Source organism: Amphiprion ocellaris, chromosome 3 (genome assembly GCF_022539595.1).
Source record: "Amphiprion ocellaris isolate individual 3 ecotype Okinawa chromosome 3, ASM2253959v1, whole genome shotgun sequence".
Classification (NCBI taxonomy): domain Eukaryota; kingdom Metazoa; phylum Chordata; class Actinopteri; family Pomacentridae; genus Amphiprion; species Amphiprion ocellaris.
The window spans coordinates 12,192,996-12,217,807 of record NC_072768.1 but is presented as its reverse complement, the minus strand read 5'-3'; the positions used below and the strand labels follow the sequence as shown (position 1 = coordinate 12,217,807).

Sequence of the window (24,812 nt, the reverse complement as noted above, 5' to 3'; positions counted from 1 at the left end):
GCTACAGCCTACGCAAACCTTTACAAAAAAAATAACAATTCAGACTGTCTTCCCTGAATAAAACAGGAACATTTTGGAGAATAGCATGGAAAATGGTAGGGATGTGATGCTATTTGTACGCGTGCCAAGTAATTATTTGGCTTTTATTGTCGCCAGTCATCTTTGTTGGATTTCATGTTTGCACTCTTTGTGTCTGATGGTAATGTTACGACAGTGGAGGCTTGATAAGAACCCAGTAAGTCTGTAACCAGTATATCCTGCTAGACAGCAGGCTGCACTTTGGTACGATAACATGTAGTTTGAACTTGTTTACTCTTTTCAGCTACGCCTGACTGACTCATTGCACCTTATGTGATTACTGCATTCATACATGCTGTTCATAACCTGGTGTTCTTTTCTCTGCTAAACCAAAGGAACAATATTTCACTTGCGCCCTGTTGAAGCACAAGCACGTGTGCTTCTTTGTAACACGGAGGCTCAGGGGGTGGATGTCCATGCCCTGTTGACTTGCGTGTGTTACTCTTACATGTTTGCACTTTAACACCTGTGTACTTTCTGTATGACTAATTCGCTTTTCTTCTATACAGGTGAAAATGCACCCTGTTTTGTCATCATTAGTCACGGGGCCCAACTGCCGGTGTGTTACTAAGGATGACTAAGCTTTGTAGAACGACAACACAACAGAAAGCCAGTATGGTGCGGTACCCACACTATAGCACCTTATGGTCCGCAGAAGCCATTACCACTCAAAGTACTTTTACACTAAACAACAAAGTAAATCTGAATTCCTTTCTTATGAATTGATAACAGATGAGAAGGAAGTTCCTGTATCATGAACTGAAGTGCTTTATTACTTTTACTGTTCAGATAAGAGTGTTGTTGGTTTCATTTCAGGCAGGTTTGACAAGAGGTTGGAGGGACTTTTCAGTGTTAGCACTGGATTAAAAACAGAGGAGAAGTTAATAAATGATCAGGTTCATGAGTAAAGTTGTGCTTTAATTAAAAACAACAGAACAGTACCAGTTAAAGGGCACTCATTGAAATACTTTGAAGTTCAGTATTTCAACCCTAGAGTGTTATTGGAGGACATAAGACTGTTTTACTTGTCATCACTTGGCACAACTACTCAACCGTAAAATGTGTGAGTTTCTTCAACTAACCATGATTAGTTTTGACTGCAAACATGGAAGAGGACCAAGCTGCAAGTCCATCTTTTTCCAACTTCGGAGAAAAGAGAAAGTTTCATACGTTCCAGGCCTCCACTGATTGGTCAAATGCCACGATGTAGTGTGCTGTAACGTAGAGTGATCTTCGCTGATTGGGTGAAAACCACATGCTTGTCTACCTCACTGAGGTGGAAACAAAACCATATTTAATGTGTGCAGAAGTTCATAATATGATCACTTGCCCGATAACCATTAGAACTATCATTGGAACAAACTGGATAAACTGCAGTAAGAGGGCCTCCTTAAGAAAAAAATGTCTATTTCCTTTTAAAACATGTATATTGAATTATCTAAATCTGTTCCTTTACGCATACAGGAGGTGTGCTTAAGTGGACAGATTTAAAGGGTGATTAAATTATAATGTGCATAATGTCCTTGGAGGGTTTCTTACTCCATATCAGAAGGGACGTCCTCCCTCAAAAGTCCAAAGGTTTTTGTTGTTTTTTGTTCAAACTAATAGATAACCCTCTATATGACTCTCATGTTAACAGTCCAAGCAGCTTGTATATGTGTTTTCTTATAAAACAAAACAGGTTTTTTTGTTCTCTCAAAATATTACATCAATATACCTCAAAACCACTTTTTTGATGCCCTGAGAGCAGTAAAAGGCTTTCAGTTCTGTTTAACAATGAGCCAAACCAAGACTCGGTTTAGCCTACGTGTAAAACTAACGCTATTCCCATCAGATCCCTGTCAGCTGTACTCTGATTTTAGTGTTAAATGTTAACATGCTGAACTGTAATGATGAACACGGTGAACATTACACCTGCTTTGTGCTTTTTTGTGAGCATGCAACTGCTGCGCCTGAGTAAAGCCTCACAGAGCTGCTAGCATGGCACAACATTTCTTTCTTGTACTTTCACAAAACCCAAACAAGGATTTTGTTCTTAGTACAAGAGGAAGTCTGGTCCTCGGCGTATTCAATGGGTACGCTCTGCCTACAGTGAACGGCAGCTTGTTGTCTCACTCACACTCAAAACTTGGGGTCAAACTCAGAGAGGTCGGCACCCTCCACTGATCATCACCACCTGCTGCATACAAGAGAAAACTCTTGACAGCAGACTAAACCCACTTGCAGTGTTTGGAGCTCTTGCAGGTCTTTAAGTAGAGGAGGAGGAGGAGGAGGAGGAGGGAGAGGGGAGGGTTCTTTTTTGGTCTGTCTGGAGAGCTTTGACACAGCAGCCCAGCCAGATTGTTACAGTGGTCAGGCAGTCCTGTGCTCAAAGAGGATCTCTCTCATTACAAATAGAAGTGACGAGGCCAATCAGATCGCTGGTCATGCCTGAGAACATTATGTCAGTGCCGGCCAGTGTGCTGTTTGGACGCTGTGCACTGGGGGTTGGTGCTGGGATTTGGGAACGTACAAAAGGTCTCTTGAATCATCACATTGCTGCAGCTACAGTAAAAGAGATATTTCCGTTTGAGTGAGATTTTTTAAGATGTGACCGCTTCTGCAGCTGCTTGTTACCTTTGCAGAGGTTCGGTTGTATAAGCTGCAGCTGATTTCCTCACTGTCTCGTTTGGCTTTCTTGTACATGACACCCAATGGGAGTTGATAAACACTTGCAGTTTCTACACAGCTCTGGGAAATAACCCTGTGAAAGAGGAACTATACCCTCTTGTGCTCTCGTTAGAAAAGCTCGCCAGAGCACCGCATGAAACACAAGAACACCACGTTTTTGTGGTGAAAGAATATGTAAAATAATACAGCCAGATGGCCTTCTGAATGCCACATCGCCTTGCTCGAACTGAACACTGGGAACTTTCTAGTGTGGGCTTTTGTGCACAATGCTGAAAGTGTGCATTCATTCTCACAGGAGAGCATCAGCTGCTGCAGGGAAGCAGGTCTAATCCTGTACTGGTGGAGTGCAAGCCTTTTTCTTCATAAATGTGTTTAAATTTGACTCCTTTATCAGCTCATCATGGAGCTAAAGACAAAAAAGCTGAACTGTACACTGATTACTCAGAATGTTATATGCAAAGCAGAATTTTGTTAGCTTCCCTAATCTGAGACAAACAGATCTCTAAAACTTATTTGATTGAACAGTTGGGTTCATTGGGTGCATGTGGGGGTCAACGGGGACATGCAAGTGTGTCCTTGCTGCTATAATCAATAACATCAGCCGGTTTGTTTTCTGCCAGGACTTTGCTGCCTCTGACATGACCCGTGTTTAAAGTAGATAAAAACTGCTAAAATTATTTCCTTGTTATGTATTTAATCCCAGATGTCTGGACACGTGTTCAGGGTGCTTGTGAAAACTTGCACCATCGAATAAATGATTGTCTAACAATGACAAAACCTCCATGTCACACAGCTTTGCATCTTGACTCTTTCCTCCCCGTAATGGTGTCACTTGTCTTTTGCCGAAGGATAAACCGAAGAAGACATTGCCTGTGGTGTCTGGCTGGATTTCAGTTGGCTGAGACTGCAGAGTTGCTCAGAGGAGGGTTTTGAGGTAAATTGCTAGTCTGCTGAAAGGAAGCCACCATCTTCCAACAAAGCGCACAAGCTGTTCTTTTACAAGAATATTGCAAAATGGATCATGATCACAAAGCATATCAAATCCTGAGAGCTATTCTTTTGAGTCAACAAGGCAAAATATGGCGCAACTTGACTTTATTGTCATCATATGCATTTTAAATGATGCAAAATGGTTCACTTTAAGACTACAGTACAAATTGTAGTTTAGAGGTTAAATGAACAGGTTTGTGTGGAATATGAGCAACTATAACTAGTATTAGTCCGACTAGTTATGTTTACACCACTCTCCCTTCTTTGACTGAAATGTAATTAAAAGCATTTGGGAGGTTGAGTGGAATCTCAGCAGGCTAAACCAATAATTTGGCAGTTGCAGGCGTTTGGGCTCTGTGCTGGTGCACCGCCTTGCTGGCCAGTGGCCCCAGAGTGTGCAGATTTATCCAAGAAGGTGACACAGTAACATATAAAACGTGTTTAGTGTCTTGTTGTCCCCCCCTCCTTTTAAAAAGCAAAGTAGACAACTTATGTTCCTCAAGGCTAGAATGTTCTTCTGTGACTCATGTGCTTCTCTTTATTATTTGGATAATACAGCATGTAACATGGTTTCACAGATTCACCTCATCGGGTTTCTTCATGGCAGAAATTGCACATAAAGGGGAAATTGCTGTAATACTTCAGCAGTGATTTTCCCATCGATTAATATCCTTAGCAAGCAAATTTGCTCATATTTATTACGTAATTTTTTTTACATAATAGTAGGGCGGCAACATTTAGCTGGTAAATAACACAGATTATCACAGAAAATGAACTGTTATTGATGTATTAAGTATCTTTTCAGGAAAAGGGGCATCTGTTATCTGGTTTCGCGCTTCACATTGTGGGAATATGTTGTTTTTGTTTTATATCACTGCAAATGAAATATGTTCTGCTTTTGGACTGTTAGGGAGGGAAACAAGTAATATGAAGACATGATAAATGGCATTTTTACTGTTGCAACTCCAATTATTAGTGTCCGGTACATTTTAATGGACACTATGTTTACAGGCCTAGATGTGGGGTGCTGCAGTGCAAATCAAGCTGCACAATAATCCCTCTAAATTGACTTCCGGGTTGTTCCGGCATCTCTGAGAACTCGCCGAAGCGTCTCCATCATGTCAGTCAGACGTTGCGTTCAGGGTCCTGTGGGGGCCACAGCATCTGCTGCTGGACTCCAACACTCTAAAGATAGATATTCATGACTGCATGATTTGAGGTCACGCTGCAGAATGAGCGACACCTGCATGATGACGGATAAGACTCCAAACTCTAACGGTGCGTAAAAGCTTGCGCACACCCGCTGCGCGCCGCTGTGCGTTACCCTTAAACGTCTCTGCAATGCATAAGTGCGTGTCCCCGTGTGAGATACATCATCTGAATGCATGGAGGCAACCTGTGGTGAAACTTTCAAGTAAACTCGTGCTGCTGGGTGCATTTCAGGACAGGCAGTGCCCAATGAATGAGCCGCTGCTCTGACGATGCTGCCGAGCGCTGCCGGTCGACACGCCCCCAGCATGGATACAACGAGCAGGAACAGGCGCTCAGGAGACACTCACTATGCTGGAGATTGTTTGAAGCCGCGATGGGAGTTAACGCATCCAAGTTTCTAGAGTTCCTGTTAGCAGCGCCGTTGCACTAAACAAAAGACTTTGGGTTTCTCCGGTTTTCTCTCGCTCTCTCTCTCTCTCTCTCTCTGAGGGGGCTTGTCTGCATTTTTGTCCGAGGCGTTTCTCGCACAGGATGTTGATGATATTGGAAAGCCGGGTAAGATAAAGTCAGTTCTCTCTGATGAGAACGACCTCCTCCTCCTCCTCCTCCTCTTCACCACCACTACACAAAGGGAACCACGGAACAAGTACTTTTTTTTTCTTCCTACACGCCATCATTTTTTATTTTTTGAATGTCATTAAGAAGCAGAGGGGGCTGTTTCAAAGACAAAATGGATCACTTTGCAGCAGAGTGCCTTGTTTCAATGTCCAGTCGTGCAATTGTTCACGCTCCTAAAGGGAATAGGGAGATTAAACCAGAAATCCCGTCCTCCTCCAAGAACGGAGAGGAAATTAAGGAGCCTCTGGTGAAGGAGAACTCCTCTCTTTTTGTGGTGGCGCGGATTCTGGCGGATTTTAACCAGCAGACTCCCAACTGTGGTGCCGAGCAGGCAAAAATAAAGGATGAGAGCATGCCGAACCTCATAGATGATGGAAACTCTGCCACACCTACCACCATCTCCGATCCTTCGCTCAAACAAAGAGGCAAAAGATCGAGAGGTCGGACTGAGCAAGAATCACCTCAGAAAAAGCACAAATGCCACTATTCAGGTTGTGAAAAAGTTTATGGCAAATCATCCCACCTCAAAGCCCACCTAAGGACACACACAGGTCAGTTTCGTTGGATGCAAATGTTTGGTTGCTGTGAACATGACTTGTTGTATTTCCCTTGCCTGTGTGAGAACGGATGGGATGATTAAAAAGCGAGAATGCTCATGCAAAGTGGATTCTCTTACATTCGTGGCGATATTTGCGCACAGGCTGCTTTGCTGCGCTTCGAGCCATCGAGCCATAAATATTCACGGATCCACCCTAGATGGAAATTACGCTCACAGACAAACTTTAAATAATTCGATTATTCCTTTAAGTTGGATAAAACTTTCAGAAATGTCCTTTTCTTTAAAAAAAAAAAAAAAAAAAAAAAAAATCAGTGTGTGTGTTTGGGGTGGGGGGAGTAGGGGGGTCGAAAATAGTGCCACTCCCACTCAAGTCTCAGAGCTTTGTCACGGCTTTCCTTTTGCGCGCCCCCTCCCACACCAAACATACACATCGCCGCATTGGACAGCGTTCAAACCGAAACTGCAGTGCAAAAAAAAATGTACACAGGTCAGATTTCTTCTGTTGTTATTGATCAAAGTAAACTTTTGGTTATGTTTCACGGCAACATGAGAAACAACAACAACAAAAAATCCACCAACATGTAATGCGCACATCACAGATGAAGCCAAGTGTGCAGCTCGGAAAGTTTTTGCAAGATCAATCCGGTAAAGTGTGCGGTGACTCTGCTCAGAGAAAGAAAGGCTATCAAATGCGCTCCAGATCAGCAGCGAGGCTCTGTTACGCGTGACCTTCCTGAAGGACCATACCTCCATATTTGCGCTTTGCATTCCGCAGGATAGGCTACAGAGAGAGAGAAAGAGGGAGGGATAGAGAGAGGGAAAAAAGATGTAGATCGAGTCAAATTGGGGGGTTGATACGAGCTGTGCAGTCGCCTGTCTGCCTTAAGCCCTTTGTTGTGATGTGCCACACCCCCGCTAGACAGACTGCCAGCTGATCTGGCCAGTAACAGACTCAGCTAGCTGAGCCTCGACCGAGGAGCCTCTGCAGCTCATCTCTCCTCAGCTCTGATCCTTTTCTGCACACACACAACCTGACAGAGCAGAAACAAAACAGACCCTTCTGGATCGCAGCAGAAAACGCCTAGTGTGAGCCATGAGTCATTAACTAGAAAGATGTGCAAGAGAATATTCCAAGTATGTGTGTCATGTCATTGAGCCCGTTATATTTCCATAATCACCCCCATCACCTGCCCGAACTATTAAAAGAATAAGTCACCCGTCTTTACAGAGGCAGGTTAGTGTCTCATTTAGCTTTCGTTTGCACTGACCTCCTCTGTCTGGCTTTGTGTCCTTATATCGCTACATGTGTGTTGCACTACACTGACACGCTACATGCCTGTTATATGATGGTTCTTATTGTGGCTGCTGGATAATCATGTGGTTTTAATGTCAGGTTTGTCACTCATGTTGCCTTCATGCATCCTTTTATTCATCAGCTGCAGTATAAAATCAGTGTTTGTCAAGAACAGGCCAAGAGACAGGTTTGACTTGTATGTGTACATAATATCAGGCTCTATAATAATCTATCATTAATTATATGACTTTCTAAAGGTAATAAAATGTCAGTGCTTTCTGTACTGTGTGTTCTAGTGCAGTTTTATTACAGTCTATCAGCCTCCTTGTCTCCCATCAAGCCTTTTCCTTTCTTTTGGGATACACTCCCCTGTCTGGCGTTGTGATTGGTTTTTGTCCTGTAATTTCTGATAATGAGGACGGTTCCTGCTTATATGATTGGATAGTTACGGAACATGAGTCATCTCAGTTCAGCTGCCTTGCCTTAGCCAAACTCACAGCCACGCTCCACCGCTCAGTGTGCTTCCCTTCAGCTCCTGACCATGTGAGTTCAGTGCAGTTTTATTGCTCTGTATTTGCCCTGCCCTTGTCTCTGTGCCTATTAAGCGCTTCCTTTCGCCTGCCTTTCTCTTTGGATACGCTGCATCGTCTGGCTTTGCGATTGGTTTGTGTCCCATAAAGTCTGATAATAATGACTCCCTCTGCCTATTTGATTGGATAGGCTCAGAATGTGGGTCATCTGAGTTCAGCAGGGCTGCCTCAGCCAACCTTGTAGTTCTCTCATAGAGCCAGACTCTAGCAGTGTGCTTCCCTTCAGCCCCTACTAGCAGAGTCAAGAGAGAATGGATCCCAGCCCAGTCAGTTCCAGCCAAACACCGCTATCTAATTGAGGAGGGAAACGCTGCTATAGACACCAAACAAAGAGCCGAGGACAAGATGTCCTCATTTGACTCCCGCGCAGCCCAAAGCCTCAGCATCCCAGCCTTTGCAGTTCTTGTGTGTCTGATTTGCATTTCTTGTGCAGAGATGACGGCACACAATAAATCATTAGTTTTTATTGTAAATTTTAAGAAATGAGATTTCAGTTTATGTTATGACATGACTCATTGTAACTACAGTCATTATTGAACTGGATTTTTGTGTCTTTTTCAAATTTTTAACACATTGTAAAGGACCAGCTTCACTAAATAACAATCAGCTTTGCCTTATAGACAGTTTTCACTCAAAACTCTTCTTTTTCAGAATTCTTCTCATGAGATTTTGGCTGTCACTCCAACAGCTCTGAAAATATGTTCTTCGGTACACAATGTTCTGAACGTCATTCACATATCTTACTGCAAGGTTTTCATTAACAGTGGCACAAAACTGTCCACAGCAAGGCCTGGGGATTATAAATAAGTAACTACAAGAGACTTTCTTTTCACATGCACATCAAAGTTCCTGGTTAACGGTCCCCTCGGTGGATCTAAAAGGTTTCATTTTAGGTTTCTTCTCTGTTTCAGTCTAACAGCAGCATCAGAATGTAGGAGACACAGAACTCCACACTGAATTTAAATCACTCATTACACTGCACTGAGTTTGATAGTGAGGAATCCACAGCAGTTTAGGGGGCTAAGGTTAGCAGACAGTTTTTGTCTGATCTTCTGGTGTTGAAGGTGGGGCTTTTCTATGACAAATACTTGTTCTGTAGTATGTATGCAGTCAAATAACACTTGTGTGCAGAAAAACTGAGTTTTAAATGGAACACTTTAAGGACATACGAATCTGCTTGAGATTCTTTCCTATAGCTTTTTCATTCATTCTGTTTTGAATACTTGTCTTCGGAAACCTAATGAATGAGACCATCTTTTCCAAGAGGTGTCTTGCGGTCATGAAGTACACGGTGTTCTCTGTGAGGCCTCATTACTCTGCTGTGGTTGTGTCATGCAGACTGTCATCTCCAGAGGAGAGATGGCCCCTGACTCCACTTGAGAACAAATAGCTTGAACCCTCAATGCCCTCCGCAGCCGGGTCTTACAAAAGGCCATCTTGTCAGTGTACAATACCTATTTGAAAACTATTGGAATTACAAGGAGGAACAGGGTCAATATTCCTCAAAGACAAAGAGCCTAATAACATATTTTACAGTTGGGTTGATGTTTTGTCTGAACCGCTTTTGTGTTCAGCTGGGGTACCTCTAATACTGTGGGATGACTGTAAAGCCCTTTACTGTCTGTCCTAAAAAATAAGTGGCACCACCTGGCAGTACAGTTCTGCTGCCATGTAGACCCAGTTATTCATGCATGCTATCTATTTTCGGTCAAATAACTGTGGTTAATGACACTTTTTTCAACATGAAATTATCCCAAATTCCACGTGGAAAAAGTAGCAGGAGTCTCTGATTATATATGCTGCATCTCTGCCAGTGGTTTTATATTTGGCTGCACTGCTACACAGAGTGCACAGTGTTCCTGTGTGGCTGGTGGCAGTGATGAGGTAGCAGGGTGGAGATGGGGTTTTCCTGCTCTTGCTCGAGCCTAACCTTGGCGCAACAAATTGGTAAAAACTCCACTGGGGTAGAAGAGATCAGTCTGTATACCTACCACACAGCAGGGTTTTCACTGTTGCTCCCAGATGAGCAATATTTCTAATGACATGTAATAAAAAAGATGATGCCTCAATCAGAAGAACAGTTTCCACTCAGGTGGCGTTACAAGCTATGTGTCTTCCATGTTAGCAGAGTGTCCGTTTTCAATGTAGGTCCATGCGGAACTATCTTAACAACCATGGGATGGATTGTCATTTTACACAAAGTCATGGTTCCCAGAGGGCGAATCCCAGATACTTTGGACATCCCCTGGTGTTTCCTGTGGCAGCACCAGCAGGTGGACATTTGTGGTTTTCAGTGAAAGACATTGAGGATCCTCTTTTAATTTTGCACCATTATCAGGTTAAAATTAGAATTTTTCAGTGCCTTGTCAGCTTTACCGCTATGTGTTTAGTAGCAACTAGCAGGCTAGCATGCCAACATGCTAGATTGTCACCACTTTACATGCTTGACATCAGCATGCTAGCTTTGTCATTGTTAGCATGTTAGCAGAAATCAATTTAGCTCCAAGTACCACTGCATGACTGCAGATTTCTTGTCATAAATTTACAGATGCACACATTCTAGCTCTTTCTGCTCTTTCTTTATGCTGTAAGATGAGGAGCCTTCCTAAAGCATCTTTAATGACTAAAATCTGGTTGGCCAGTGAAGGTCATATGTTGCTGTGCAGCATGTGCAGTATGTGTCCAATGGAAACAAGGTATTAGTAAAATCTACTTGATCCTTGGGATGTAAATAAAGCCAAAGTGGAGCCACCATCTTGCCTGTTAATCCTCTGGTGCAGAGTTACTGCTCAATGGAAGACGTCTCCAAGGCATGCGCTGGTACACATGCAGTCCATATGTTATCCTTCTCGTGCGCACGTAAAGCTGATAGCAAGATAGTTCCCCACTAATGTTGGGATGTAAACCTGCTTTAACTGTGATTAAGCAGCCAAGCATGCATAGTGGATAGACATAATACTGAAAGACCCCTGTCAGGCAGTTCCTTGGCTGTGCTGCTTTCACGGGCCCACAGGGCTCATGTATTCTTTAGTTAGCTCTGGAGTAGCTCTATAAAAGCCGCTCTGTCTATTCCACCACCGGCCCCTCCCACCCTTTTCCAGCCTGCAAAGCAAAATAGGTGCTGAAGCGTGTTGTGTTGCGAGGCCGAGCCCCGGCCACGTCTTGTGGTGTGGTGTTGATTACCAGCAGCAGGAAGAGAGGGATACAGACCTGTGGAACACGGGGCATTTTTTTTTTTTCACCTTCACTGTTCAAAAACCGCCAACTGCATCTCACATGTGACGGAGGGACCTGCAGTACAAAGACAGAATATACAGTACGGCTGGGTGGGGGTGGGTTAGATATCAGGATATTCACTGTCAATGCCCTCCATTGATGTAGGTCATTTATTCAGCTGCATCTGCAGCTAATCTGATTAACGTTTGAAGGGCTGTAACCTCAGCAGCAGAACCCACTCCTGTCAGACTGGCACTTACAGGGTCCCATCTGAGAGTCAGACACTGAGTGTGTCCACTGTTTTGCGTTTAGCACAGCTTGAGTGAGAGAGGAAAGGTTCAAATTGCTATGGAGCTGTCATCAGAGGGAGTGTTTTGTCTCTAGCTGCACTATGTTCACTATGGTATGTAAGGTGTCTCCCCTTTCTCTGCGTGATAAATCAGACAGAGGCAGACCACAATGCACTGGGGTGTGGCTCTCGGGACAAAATGAGGAGTATTTTGTGGAGTCTTGGGAGAAGGAGGGCCTGATCATTTTCTCTGTACAGCATGGCAATATTTCTCTCCCACTTGAATCCAGACTATCAGACATTACACTGGGACAGCTGGCTCTATCTCCAGCCTGTATCTCCTCTTTATCGCAGTGTGTTGAGGCCTCACAGGATCTAGCAGGGTTATGGCCTTTTGTCTGATGCTTGGTAAGGATGTCTATCTCATATGAGCTGCATTCTATAAGCGGAATGAGCTGACTTTGTGCTGTGTGAGAGTCGCGGATGATGGGCCATGCCTGCTCCCACCTGCTCTTGTGGGCCAACTATAAACACCCTTTAATGACCGCAACTGTTTGCTTGTCATCAGTTAACCAGGGTTTAAAAGATAAGTAGACCGCCTGAAGCACATCAGGACTGGAGGCTGTTTCAGCATGCACTCAAGGCTGAAAGAGGGTGCCCATTCCAACTAAGTGAGGCAAATGTGATGAGCTGGTCAATACCGGCAAGCTATTCCTGCCTTTCCCTCAAACAGTTAAGGGGGATGAAGTAATGTATGGCTATGTGTGTGCAGGAGTCAGATGGTCACACTCGACTCCACTGCTTGTCTGCATGTGAATGTCAATAGCCCCGCACAGTGTAGACTGAGGGGAGTGAGTTATGGTTAGTACATGCAGCCTGTCTGATTGAAATGCATTACAGGAGTGCCTCTCCTGCTGGGAGCGAGGCTGCCGCTATTGTTCATGACCTGACAGCTATAGGCCCACAAGGGGAGCAGGCTATTCAACCACAAGCAAGGTCCCTCTCAATAAAGACAAAAGATGATAATACATTAAATGCTGTCTGTTTTCTGAGCTTTCTCATGGCAAGCTTTCCCTGATTCTCATTATGAGCACCTGACCCACCCAAGCGTTCTTTGTTGCTCCCGCCGAGACGACATCTTCTTGTTTGCAACAAACTCTGAATGAAGCTTCTGAGAAAACATCCTTTCAGTTGACAGATTTTCTTGGTAATTTTTCTTCTCTCCCACTGAGTTAATTCTTCAGCCACATAAACAGTTGTTCTGATCTCAGATATGTTTCAAATCAGGTGGTGTCTCTCTGCAGACCGCAGAACTTTGTAGGCCTTTGTTATTTTTGCACGAGCGAAGGCTGCATATACTTCTTGGTGAACAAAGACAGGAGGAACTGCAGAAGCCTTAATGTATATTTATTGTTCTACACACATGCTAACGTTTCTGCCATCTTGGCATGTGATGGTGCGTGTGCAGGGAGAGGCTGAGTATGGCTGGGTTAACCCTGTCTGCTCCAGTGGTTTATGCTGATGAGGGACTCCGCAGTCATTTTAGTATTACCCAGAATCCCATGAATGGTTGTCTGCTGGCTGTGGAGCTGGCTCCTGGTTGGTTACAGGTCATACTCTGTTGTAAACATGCAACCAAATTATAGGATTGTGCTGAGCCCTACCATTGGAGTTAGTGGTGTCCCTCTCATTTCATGTTGCCAAGCTGGCTGTGCCACTAAGCCAGCACTGAAGTGAGGTAGCTGCAACTCTAATGAGCTGTGATCTAGAGTCTGAGTCCAGTTTTACTTTCCCTTCTCCAGTTGTTGGCTTCTAAAAGTCTACACAGGTTTAAAGTGCACCTTGTTTTTGTTCTGAGCTCTGCAAAGTGTATTTCCTGCTCTGGTTCTCACTGTGCAGGCAGAGTGAAGTTAAGTTCAAGGTGATCTCTGATGTATCCGCAAAAACTGTATTTTTCCCTTCTCGTCCTGCAGAGCTATTTACTCTAGCGCTCTCATGGCAGGCTCACATGGAGGTTTCAGGTGTACACTGTGTGAGTTTTGTCCGTGCCTGAGGACACACGAGGAATGTTATCTACTCTTGGTTGAAATGCTGGTAGCTGCTGTTGGAGCAGGTGATCGAGTTGAGTTCTTGTGCTGCCGCTCACGTCAAAAAAAGATTTGATCTTGCCTTTGCAGACAGCATCCCTGGCACCAGGGAGACGGATTCCATTTCTTTTAACCATTTCTGCAGAGCATGAAAGGGCAACATTTCTCAGATATGAATGAGAGGAGGATGGGGGGAGAGGAGCAGAGATGAGCTGTTTATTTACTGACCCAGTGGACTCGGAGAGAACAGTTATATAACAAGAGTACCTGTGACATAATCACATTGCCTTGGAGGGGGGACACTAGTGCTTAGTAGAGGTACAGTTTGCGTGCGTGATGTAACTGACTTTATGGGTAACTGGGTCACTGTGTTCGTTAAGGAAAAGCTTCCCTCATTACCCCCCACCCCTTGCCCTCGCCCTCTGCAACTGACACATTCTGAGAAAGACAAACCACACCCTGGATGTGGCACAGCGCCAGAGGTGGGATAAGCAGTCAGTGGAGCTTGGCGTCACGGACAATACTGGAACTAGATGGGAAGGAAAGCCACGTAGCTCGTCACATTCTTCTCCCAGCAGAGATGCTGAGTAATAGCTGCAGTCTATTGAAATATGATGGAGTGAAAGGGTAATAGCCCCGATCATCATTTCCAGTCAGGATCAAAGCTTTTGTTCCCTAAACCTCCTCATTGTTGCAGGATAAATCTTTACCGCCTTCATGGAAATCCCAATCCTCATGTTATGAAACAAACACAACAATTAATTGGGACATTGCATGCTTTTCCTTTTATGCAAGTGCATCTTGCAAAGCTGACATTAAGGCAGCAGGATTTTTATAAATATTCATGCTGTTGGCTTAAATGCCAAAAGCTGTTCAGAGTGAGGTCAAATCGAGCAACATTTCTTTTAATTCTGCTTTTTCTAAGAAGTCACTCGTCTCAGTGAGTTTCTGTTGGATACCTGATGCTTCCACTATGACTGCGTTACTGTATCCGGGCAGTTAGACTGGATATCTCAGCCTAGCTCTGCGCTCTTGTGTCTGGTTAAATATTAATGTTGTTGGATCCGTTACGCTGGTTATTGAGCCTTAAGCAGTCTGCACAGCTTAGCTCTACTTTTAAGCCAATAACTCATTTTGCAGTGCCAGGTGGCAACACGGGGTCCTTCTCTTGCTAATATGGTATGAAATCAATCTATTATAAGTCACTTCAATCAGAGGAGTGATTTAGCATTTACACTGCTTCCTTTTTCCTCTTGGAGCTTATGCTTCAAGGAAGCTTTGTAAGCTGGGTCAAACAACCACAGCCACCTCAGCAGATAGATGTGTTTCATTATATGGTCGCTCACAAGAGTGAAAACAGTGCAGACAGTGTGTATGAAAGGCAGCAGGGCTGTGTGCAGTGTGCACATGCAAATGTATATATGTCAGTTACAGTGTTTAAATACACTGAACCCTGCAGGAGCCCACAGGAACTGTAGTGGGCAGGGCTGACTGAGTTTGTCTGGAGTTGAGGTGAGGCGTCAGAGGCAGGAACACAGACCGGACTGTCTAGACTTGCTCTGTTTGTCTGCATGTTTTGTAACCATGCAGTATGGGGGGGAGGGATCGAGACCAGTAGTGCACGGAGTTCTTGTTTTTGAGACTCTCTGGCATCAGGTAGCATATGAGCGTTTGATGCTGAACAGCACTGTTTCCATTGTGGCCCAGAGGGAAACCACAGAACAAAGAAAGCATTTGGCAGACCTGTTCTTATGTGCCACCTATAAACATTCATGCATCTCACCATCTCTTCCCCTTCATACCTCAAATCCCTGGCAAGGGTGTGCACATGATGATTTAATATTCACAGAAAAGAAGCTAAACATTAGAAGATTACGTGCCTTTTGCTGTAGTTCTGTAGGGCCATGCTGGTAAAATTAGACTGTCTGATGTTGCTATTGTTAGGCAGAAACTCACTGAAATGGAACTAAATGGAATACAGTATTACACATGCTGGCCAGTAGATGCAGAACGCTGCATTTAGGTTTAATGCACTGTTTCCACATCAGAATGGAAGGAAAAACACAAGATATATGGCGATATTTAGTACCATCTGGCTTTCAGTAGATTTGTGTCAAAGCCCACTTTTATTGCCTGATGGAAGGGGGAGGGTGTAATTTCCCATGTGCCGAGTCACAGATAGTTGCATGTTGGAAAATGGGCTGGCGTAACCATTGTGAGGCATGATTAGCATCTGGAGCTTAGATAATTAAACTGTGTCTGTGACTCCAGTGCTGTGCCAATTTCGAGGTGATTTACCACAAGTCCCACTGCTGAAGCTTTTTTTTGTCCCGTGTTTCTCAATATTTTGAAGATGTGCCGTTGGTTTTTAATATCTTTACCCTTACTGATTTATCACAAACATAGGAAAACACATTGTGATCATTATTTCTAAATGAGTCACTACTCTCATTGTGGTGAGCTGTTTATTATGTGGCGATCACCAGTTTTGTCATCAGAGTTCAGAAATGTGCACATCGGGAAGAGTAGGTTGATTCTCACAAATACTCTTAGTACTTCTGAAGTGGTTTAGTGCATATAGATAATGAAACGTGAAACCGCACTAAAAATTTAAACATTTAGATTGGCTTTAGCATGGTTCATTTACCACAAATCACATATATTTTACATTCTTGCCCACCATTCTCGCTACAATAGTTTGACAAAGTACTTTTTGGAATCAGAATTGAATTGTGATTCTGTTGTTCAAACCTCTGAGGCATCCATTGGCGCCCATTTATTTCACTACAGTTTCAAAATCAGCTTGTGGAGACTTGAAACAGGCTTTAGATTGGAAATCCATGCTAATACAATCGACCACTTTTCTTTTTGCCAAAGTTGCTGTTGCATTTTAATGCCGCTGGAAATCACAAATGGATTTGAAATGTCTGCACTTCAGAACAGCATAACAATCAGATAGCTTTGTTGAAACTAAAAGCAAACATGATATTCACTGAGTGAGAACTCAGACTTAGGACCTGCCTCCTGAACCAAACTGAGCTACTGCAGCTGATCGTATCTGACTAGAATTGATCTTTCTCGCTCTCTTTCATAAGGGGTTGATTGAACACAAGTGTGTCAGTACATGCGCACACATACATAAGCATTCACAAAGCACATACAGTACACCCTCACTGCATTATCTTAGTTGTTAACTTTGTTTTTGAGCATGTGGTTTCTCATTTCCTTGTTTCTTTGGAATCATAACTTTTCTATTTGCTTATAGTTAATACTAAAATGAGTTTCTTCTGCAATCCAAGGGTTTCTTAGTCTCACTTGCACACTTTGCTTTTGTTGTTGAGTTTCTGTTACTTTGTTTAGTTGCACAAATAATTTTAAAAAATCAATCCTACCTCACAGCTACCTCACCAACTTTCCTATTTAGTTCAGTTTCATTTACATAGGGCCAACTTATAATGTATGGCACATTGCATAGTAAGGTGAGACCTTACAGAATCGTATTATAAAGTCATCCAACAAAGCTAAATATTCCTTCGGTGACAGTATGAAGCAAAAACTTTACCAAAAAGAAACTTGTAGCAGAACCAGGCTCAGGCAGGTCTGTCATCTGCTTCGACTGGTTAGGGTGAGGGTAGATAGCAGATAGAAATCACATGAGAGAACAATAAATACCAGATAGGTTGGTGCGTCCAGTAAGCGCAGGTAGAAACATGTAGCTTTGGAGGCAGAAATACAAGCAGAGAAGACATATCAGATTGATATCGAAGAGAAACAACAGCTGTGACCTAAAATGTGTGAAATAAGCGATAAAAACAAAATGACTACAACATGCAAAATCAGGGATGTTGTTCTAAATGACTTGCAGCTGCCTTCCTGTGTGACTATACACCGACATCTCCCCTGTGTGTGGTTTTTCAGGAGAGCGACCTTTCCCATGTACCTGGCCTGACTGCAGTAAGAAGTTCGCCCGCTCCGATGAGCTCGCCCGCCACTATCGCACCCACACGGGGGAGAAGAAGTTCGGCTGCCCTCTCTGCGACAAGCGCTTCATGCGCAGCGACCACCTGATGAAGCACGCCCGGCGCCACTCAGATTTCCAGCCCGGCATGCTGAAGAGGCCCCACAGCGGCAGCACCACACGTCCCAGCTCCCTCAGCGACTACAGCCGCTCGGATGCCTCCAGCCCCACCCTCAGCCCCGCCCTCAGCCCAGCCAACTCGCCTTAAACTGAAACCCAGTCGCACTTTTCTGCCTCCAGACTGCGAGGTCTGTGTTTTCATCGTAACACTTTTGTTGCACAGTTGTCAGCAACCTCCCCTTTGCTATTCCTGCGCTTGCTGTGGTGTACCATACTGTACATAACTGCTTATTGTAGTGCAATTACTTGTGTGATCTTAAAAGAAGGTAATGCCTTTCCCAGATGGCAATATCTACATTCTGTACCACATGTCTGTATTTTTTTAGCTTCTGATCATGGCTAGTTGTTCAATGTATGTTCACAGTCAGGTAAACAAGGTTTAGAAGAGAAAAAACAGACACCCTGACAAGTCTTATCAAAATGTTTTGGGTTTTATTTTTTTGTTTTTTATTTTTTTTTTCTGAACGGGTTAGGAGTAAGGGGTACACACACACACACCTCAGGATCGAAGACAATTGCTATTTCTGTAATACCACAGTACTTAACAGTACTCACATCGACTGCACAATATACTCATCACTTTACTCTGAAATTCAACAGGGGTTGAATTTTATGCCCTGCTCAGGGATGGCCTTGTTAGCTTGAAAGAATGAAGACGGTGAAGAGAGACATACAGTACATATATCGCAGCCTTACACTCAACACAATTTGCACTCTTTGTTTTTCTTTTTTCGTTGGCTTTCACTTTCGAGGAAACAAGCCCTACAGTCATCTGGTCAATCACACACACGCAAAACTCAACTTCTGTTCTCTGTTATGTTCAGTGGATTCATATGTAATGTGATTGCTGTGTACAAAGTAAGAAAACAATCAGTAGACCCCCATCTCGGAAAACGAAATCCATCTGTTCCTCCACTGCAATGTTAATATTACATTACACTGGGATAAATGTGTACTGCATTGAATAGTTGTGTGCAGTGCAAACCGTGCGAATCTGCACTGTGGGAGGATTGGGACTTTATTGGGTTAACAGTTTTTGTAATTATAAAGTGGGAGAAACTTTGAAAACCTTTAAATAGAGACAGTTAAGTTTCAAAGCAGCTGTTCTTGCTTAAATAAAATCTGTCTCATCAGCCCGTATTTCACACGAAACGGACAAAAAGGGACGAAACAAGGTTCATCCATCTCTCAAGCACATAGGAAAAAGTACCAAAGACGAGTGAATGAAAGCTTTTTATTCGGTCCTGTAAGCTGCCCTTCACTGAGGCCTGCTGGTTGGCAGTATCACAGGTAGAGTCAGTCTCCTGCTCACTTCCCTCCTCCTGGCTCTGCCTTTTGTGGCTTCCCTGGAGGAAACAGCTGCACCCAAAAGAAGCTATTCACAGCCTGCAGGAGGAGTGCTAACATGCCATTCCCGTGGAGTCTTTCCTCATCTGGCTCTACCTGTCCTGTCAGGGAGCGGTGAAGCTCCGAGTCCTGCCAAATAGCATGAGGTTGCCTGACTTTGAGGGGGGGGGTCAAATGTAGGCCAGAGTGTTAGGCAGTGCTGAGCAGAGCCGGGCCACAACAACATGGAGCACAGAGCGAAACAAAGCAGCTATCTGCAATAAACAGGCAAGAGAGGGCAGGTCCTGATAAAAGAGGAGAGGTTTATCATGAGCTAAACAGCACAAAGGAGGAGACATCCAGTCGCAGACACCCCCCATTTCCTCCCCCTTCCCCGACTCCCCTCCTCCCTCCAACGGTAGAAACAGCCGGCAAGAAAAAAAAATGGCTGTAATTAGTGGGTTGATCCAAACTGTAGGATAACAGTAGAAAGGGAAGCGTGCGAGCAACAGTCGCATCTAGACAATGCTAGCAGTGTGGGTGGGATGCACCCGACTCCATCCTAAGCACAGACAGAAGTCCTTTGCTACTTGCTGGAGAGTCAGATTTCACAATGCCAAGGAAAAAAATTTGCTCCACGTTAATAAACCTGAGCTTTCAAACAGCTGCTTTCAAACTTCTTTCTCTCAACGAGGGGGCTTTTGAACTGTTGTAAAAACATGTGAACCAAAACGAACATATCAGCAAAGTGCAGTGCTCACCAGCCTCACGTCGTCCTGCCTGTGAAGCTCAGATGTCCCGTGAGAAAGCTGACTTGTGTTTCTAGACAGACATGCCTCAATAAGTCAGGCAAAAGGCACAGTAAACCTTCCATGGAAACGGGCACCACTGTCAAAACTGCTGCAGCCCCGCCAGTCTGTGTTATGCCTACATTTTCCTTTTAATGCTTCAGCACCACATTTTGGAAATAGTGTCATCCATGTAGTTTGGTCCTGTCAGACCCCTCCGGACTGTTGTCGTCCTGATTTGCATGTGCTAGCTTCATCCTAGCAACAGCTCCACCGGCTCTCATCCTGCAGTCCCGTGCTTGACACTATATGCATGTTAACTTCGCCCTGAAAGCGTAGATGTTTTTTGAGGCGGTCTGGCAGGTGTAAGTTCATGAATGGCAGGCCTTGTCCCCCGTTCTCCACAGCAGTCATCTCTCTTTAAAGTAGTGATGAATCAGCTCTGTCACATTCTCCAGAAAGAAAACATCCCTTATTTAGATCGAATGCAGTAGTTTCCTCAAGACACCACATTTAAAAAAAAAGAAATGAAAAAAAAAAAAAAACAATCCTTTGTAAGATGTTAAAATAGTTTCCAGGCTGCAAGATGACACTTTGAATGCCACTGATCAGCAACTCTCAGTGACAGAAGAGCTGAGAGGGTTTTACATTTACCATTTCTTAAGAAAAAAGTAATTCTTCAATTTGCTGTTGAACAGCTTTTTTTTCTATCCATGACATTTTTTGTTATACTCAGTTTTTGACCTGGTTTGTAGTGTAACCTTCACTTACAAAAAAAAAAAAAGAAGAAAAAAAAACAAGTTTCTGAGTAGCTCACCCTCAAGCAAGTTTCATTAATCAGTTCTTGATCCATAATCTGCACATTTTCCTCAGGGTCAACATCTGCCAAGCAGATAAGGGACAGTTTGTGTATTTTGTTATAACATCAGTTGCTGCACAGATATATGTCTGCCAGCCTCCCCCGGTGTTCCTGGGTGCTTAGTGTTCACTGCTGGTCAGTGTCCGACCACACTGGAAACACAGGAACGCCTCAGTACGGGCCCAGATCCTGCCTATTGTGTCTTCATACCATCTCACAGTCCTACTATCAACCACACTGGAGCTGTTTTCAGTGAAATGCCCCTTTAAACACCATTGACCCTTAATGTCAGTGGACTCACAGAAGGCAAAAGGAAGCTCCTACCATCTGTAAATGAAGCGACTGTGTAAACATCCCCAGTCTATCCATCCATCCAGACTGCACCAGTGACATGTAGGCGTCCACAGGCAGAGCGTCTCAAAACTTTTATTCTCACTGTACCAAATGTACTTGAATAATTCAACACAAAAGGCCATTGAACACAGTTTTGTACATGTCCATTTTTACTGTACTTGCTTTTGTTGTCAAATAATTATGAACCTCTCTGAAGAAAGGTGTACAGTCTGCTTTTTTCTTTGGTTTATGTTTTTTTTTCTAGATTTTCCATTGTCTTCAGGTCATTTCAGCAATTCTTTTGAATTTGAAAGCGTCGTTTTGGTTAAAACCAGAATTTTAGCTCCATTGATGGGGTTCACTCCTTTAATCAGGAACACTTAATACTCTGTTGATGTCAGGATGCAGGCTATTCCAGTTAGCCTGGTATCCAAAAACTCCTCTAAGTCAGAAGATGAAAGGATGGTTTGGGGGTGGGTGATGATAAGAATGGAAACTTCCTGACCTCTATGTGTGTCAATTTCAGATTGCATGACTAATTTTCTTTATTATTTAGATTCTTTTAAAGGTTTTCCATAAGAATAGAGACCACAGCATTGTGAGTTAGCAATGTAGTCATAATTTTTATTACTGCTTTTTTTTGTCTCATATGAAATGTTTAAGGTTGTATATTTTTCAGAAATCATACCTCTTGAAATATTTGGCTTTTGTTGTACCTTCATATCTTTTTGAAACATCCATCATGTAGCTTACGTTTGCTTGATGAGTAGCACAAATATTTGGTGGTTTTATTTGTCCCTACTTGAATGAGGAAGTTAAGAAAGAGAGACTGTTTTCTGTAAAAGACAAAACCTAATCAAAACACTGGGCTACGTTTTGTATAATCATCCCATATTGCCAGATCCTGCACGTCCTTGTAGATTAAAAAAAAAGAAATATTTCCAAGAAATATAAAAACCTTATTTTTTATTATTCTATGTTACAAAAATACAAAAGACATCCTTCCCCTGCTGAGCTCCCCATTGTCTCGGTTTAAACATTTTCTGTGTGAGGGAGGATGTAAATTACTATGAAGCTTCATTTCAGCATTTTTTTCATCCAATTTTATGACGATAATTCCAGTGTGATTACAGATTTCGATAGCTGTCGGAGAAAAAGCAAAAATGGAAATGCAAGGTTCCTGCAAGATACTAACAGTGTACAAGTTAATATTTTCTTCTAATTGTACAAAAAAAAATATAAAAGTGAATTGATTGTTGCCTAGTATGTAAACGACTAACAGTTTTATTTAAGAAGTTCATATTAATGACATCAATGTATCACTGATCAGACTGTCTCAATGGAAATCTCCATCACTGATTTCAACGTACACGCATGATCGATGCAGTTGTGTGCCAAATCTAGAATGGTAACTTCATATAGAGGATACAGACGTTGAGGGTAACAGACCTAGCTACTATCAGACATTAAACGAACTTGTACAGTTTTATAAAGTGTGACATGTCTTTATGTTATGTACAGGATTTTAATGAAGCAACTCCGCATATTTGATATGCGAGTGTTCTAAGTTAAGTACTTCTTTTCTGCTTTATGTAAACATTTTTTGATTGTGTAGCTTTGTTTTTTTTTTCATTTGGTTCTTATTTAATTTTTTTCTCTTCTGTTTTTTTGTTGTTCAATGCTCAATACAAGCAGTGTATAATATGGCTTATTGCAGGTATTTTTTTGTTGACATAAACGGTCTTATTGAGAATAGAAGCCCAACCATTCCAAAGGATTGAAAATTGCATTTGCTATAAATGTGCTGCTTACATCGACCCAATGCATTTTTGTAGGTTATGAATAGAAGTCTGTCTTGACTGTGAGGTTTTTACACGTTGTGAATTGTGCACAAGGTACGTTTCTCATTGTCGCAGATTCTTTAGGCTCTTTGTGTAGGCTAAACCCAATTTGAACGGATACCTGCTATATTTAAAAGTTAAAGACATACAGAGCATGTCTTCCCTCATGACAAAAGGCCTGAGGCTTTTTAAGGTAGGGGTCAGCCATAAAAGTATACAGTGGTTTCTTGATTGTTGTTACCAAAGGCTTTGAAGGGAAAGATGAATGTTGCAGTAATTTTGAATCCAACAAAGTTTGTACTGCTGGGTTCAATCTTATATGCTGTAAGTTGTTGATCAATGGATGTTGTGCTTGATATGGACCTTTTTCTACATCTCCAGTAAGAAACTTTATTGCTTTTACTTTTTAAAAATAACTTGAATGAACAAAAAACCCATTTAATCATAGAAGCAGACAAATTGCGAAAGAGTAGGACAGACTGAAAAGAGACTGGGCGGTAAGAAAACTCAGTGTGGCAGAGCAGCAGACCAAATCTGTTGTTACCCCTCACTGACTGTGGAATTGCTCCACTGCCTCAACGGACACTGTGTTGCATTTGCTCCCCACCGCAGAAAGATAGCAGTCTTTTACTCCAGCATTGGTTATGTTTGCCCTTAAAGGATGAGTGTGTTCCAGGTTATGCAGCGTACAGTGCTGTCAGTGACCTCACTTTGATGACAAAGAGAGAGCCTCTCACCTGCCTTTTGGTTCTGTTACCTGTACCTGTTTGTCTTCAATGTACCTCCTCAGTGTAATGTTGCTCTCTTGATACCTCCGTGTTTTTCCTCTGCCCCTCACCATCAGTTGCCTGTTGTAGTGACTCCATGGTGCTGCTTCCCCTCTTAGCACCAGTATAATCTATTCTGTAAATAACTCTCGACTCAGCTATGGCCAGTACATTCTCCAATGACCTCACTCTTAACTTTCAGGTGTCATTTTGTTTCTCCTCTCAGCAAACCAAAATCACTACATTCAAGTATTACAGTTGTACAGTTTCTTGGATTCTACACACATTTAATGTGCTGGTCTTAGCTGCTCTGCTGTACCTTTTTATGGCATTATTTTTTACATGTTAGACAATATATTGTGACCATGTCCTATGCAAATATGAAAAATAACAGATTGTTGAATAATGTATGTTGTCATAACTTGTATGCATGAAATAGTGAAGTTTACATTTGGAAATAAATTCATAAAATAAGCAGCCACAATTTGTTCTTGGTATACTTTGTTTTGTTGTTGTGTTGACCCACAGTGACAACGGCTAAAGACAATTAACATGTTAATGAGAAATGCTAAAAAAAAAAAAAGAAAAAAAAAAGGGATTGCGCCAGTTAAGGACTGCACAGCTGGACATTTTAGGGAATATTTTGCGTAAATTGGGAAGACTGATACTCACTTTTATTCTGGATGCTACATGCTAAATAGCTTGTAAAGCTACCACCAGCAGAAGGCTAGGTTAGCTTAGCTTAGAAGCTACACCCCAATTTAGGGGAAGTTTCTCTCAAAGGCCCACAAAGCCACATTTTTGAGGGTTGCATTAGTAAATCAGACAGTCTCGCCTACAAAAGATGCCCTATTTGCGTCACCAGCTTTTCCTGTCCTCACCCTCAGGTTCTGACGAGCTACTTGACTAGCAAAGTTGACAGCCAGAGTTGAAATTTGGAACAGGAGCCAAGACTTTAGTCACACTGACAAGATGAAGCCAGAAATTTTGCATTTTTTGTTTTATATTACTGGAGGAAAAGGAGACTACCCAGTACTTGCATTTAAATATATTCTTTGATGACCAAAGTTGTGGAAGAGTCTGGAATATTCTCAAAAATCCCGCCAGGGTGCAGATGCCTTCAAAATGGGACAGCTTTCATTGTGCCACTGTAAAAC

General features: G+C 42.8%; 1 protein-coding gene across 1 annotated transcript; it reads left to right on the top strand.

Moving 5' to 3' along the window:
• The first annotated feature begins 5,264 nt into the window (after nt 1-5,264).
• Nucleotides 5,265-24,139, top strand: klf13 (Kruppel-like factor 13). Its single transcript, XM_023289370.3, has 2 exons — nt 5,265-6,119; nt 17,522-24,139. The coding sequence occupies exons 1-2, from the start codon at nt 5,642-5,644 to the stop codon at nt 17,827-17,829; spliced, it is 786 nt and encodes a 261-aa protein (XP_023145138.1). The 5' UTR covers nt 5,265-5,641; the 3' UTR covers nt 17,830-24,139.
• Nucleotides 24,140-24,812: the final 673 nt, after the last annotated feature.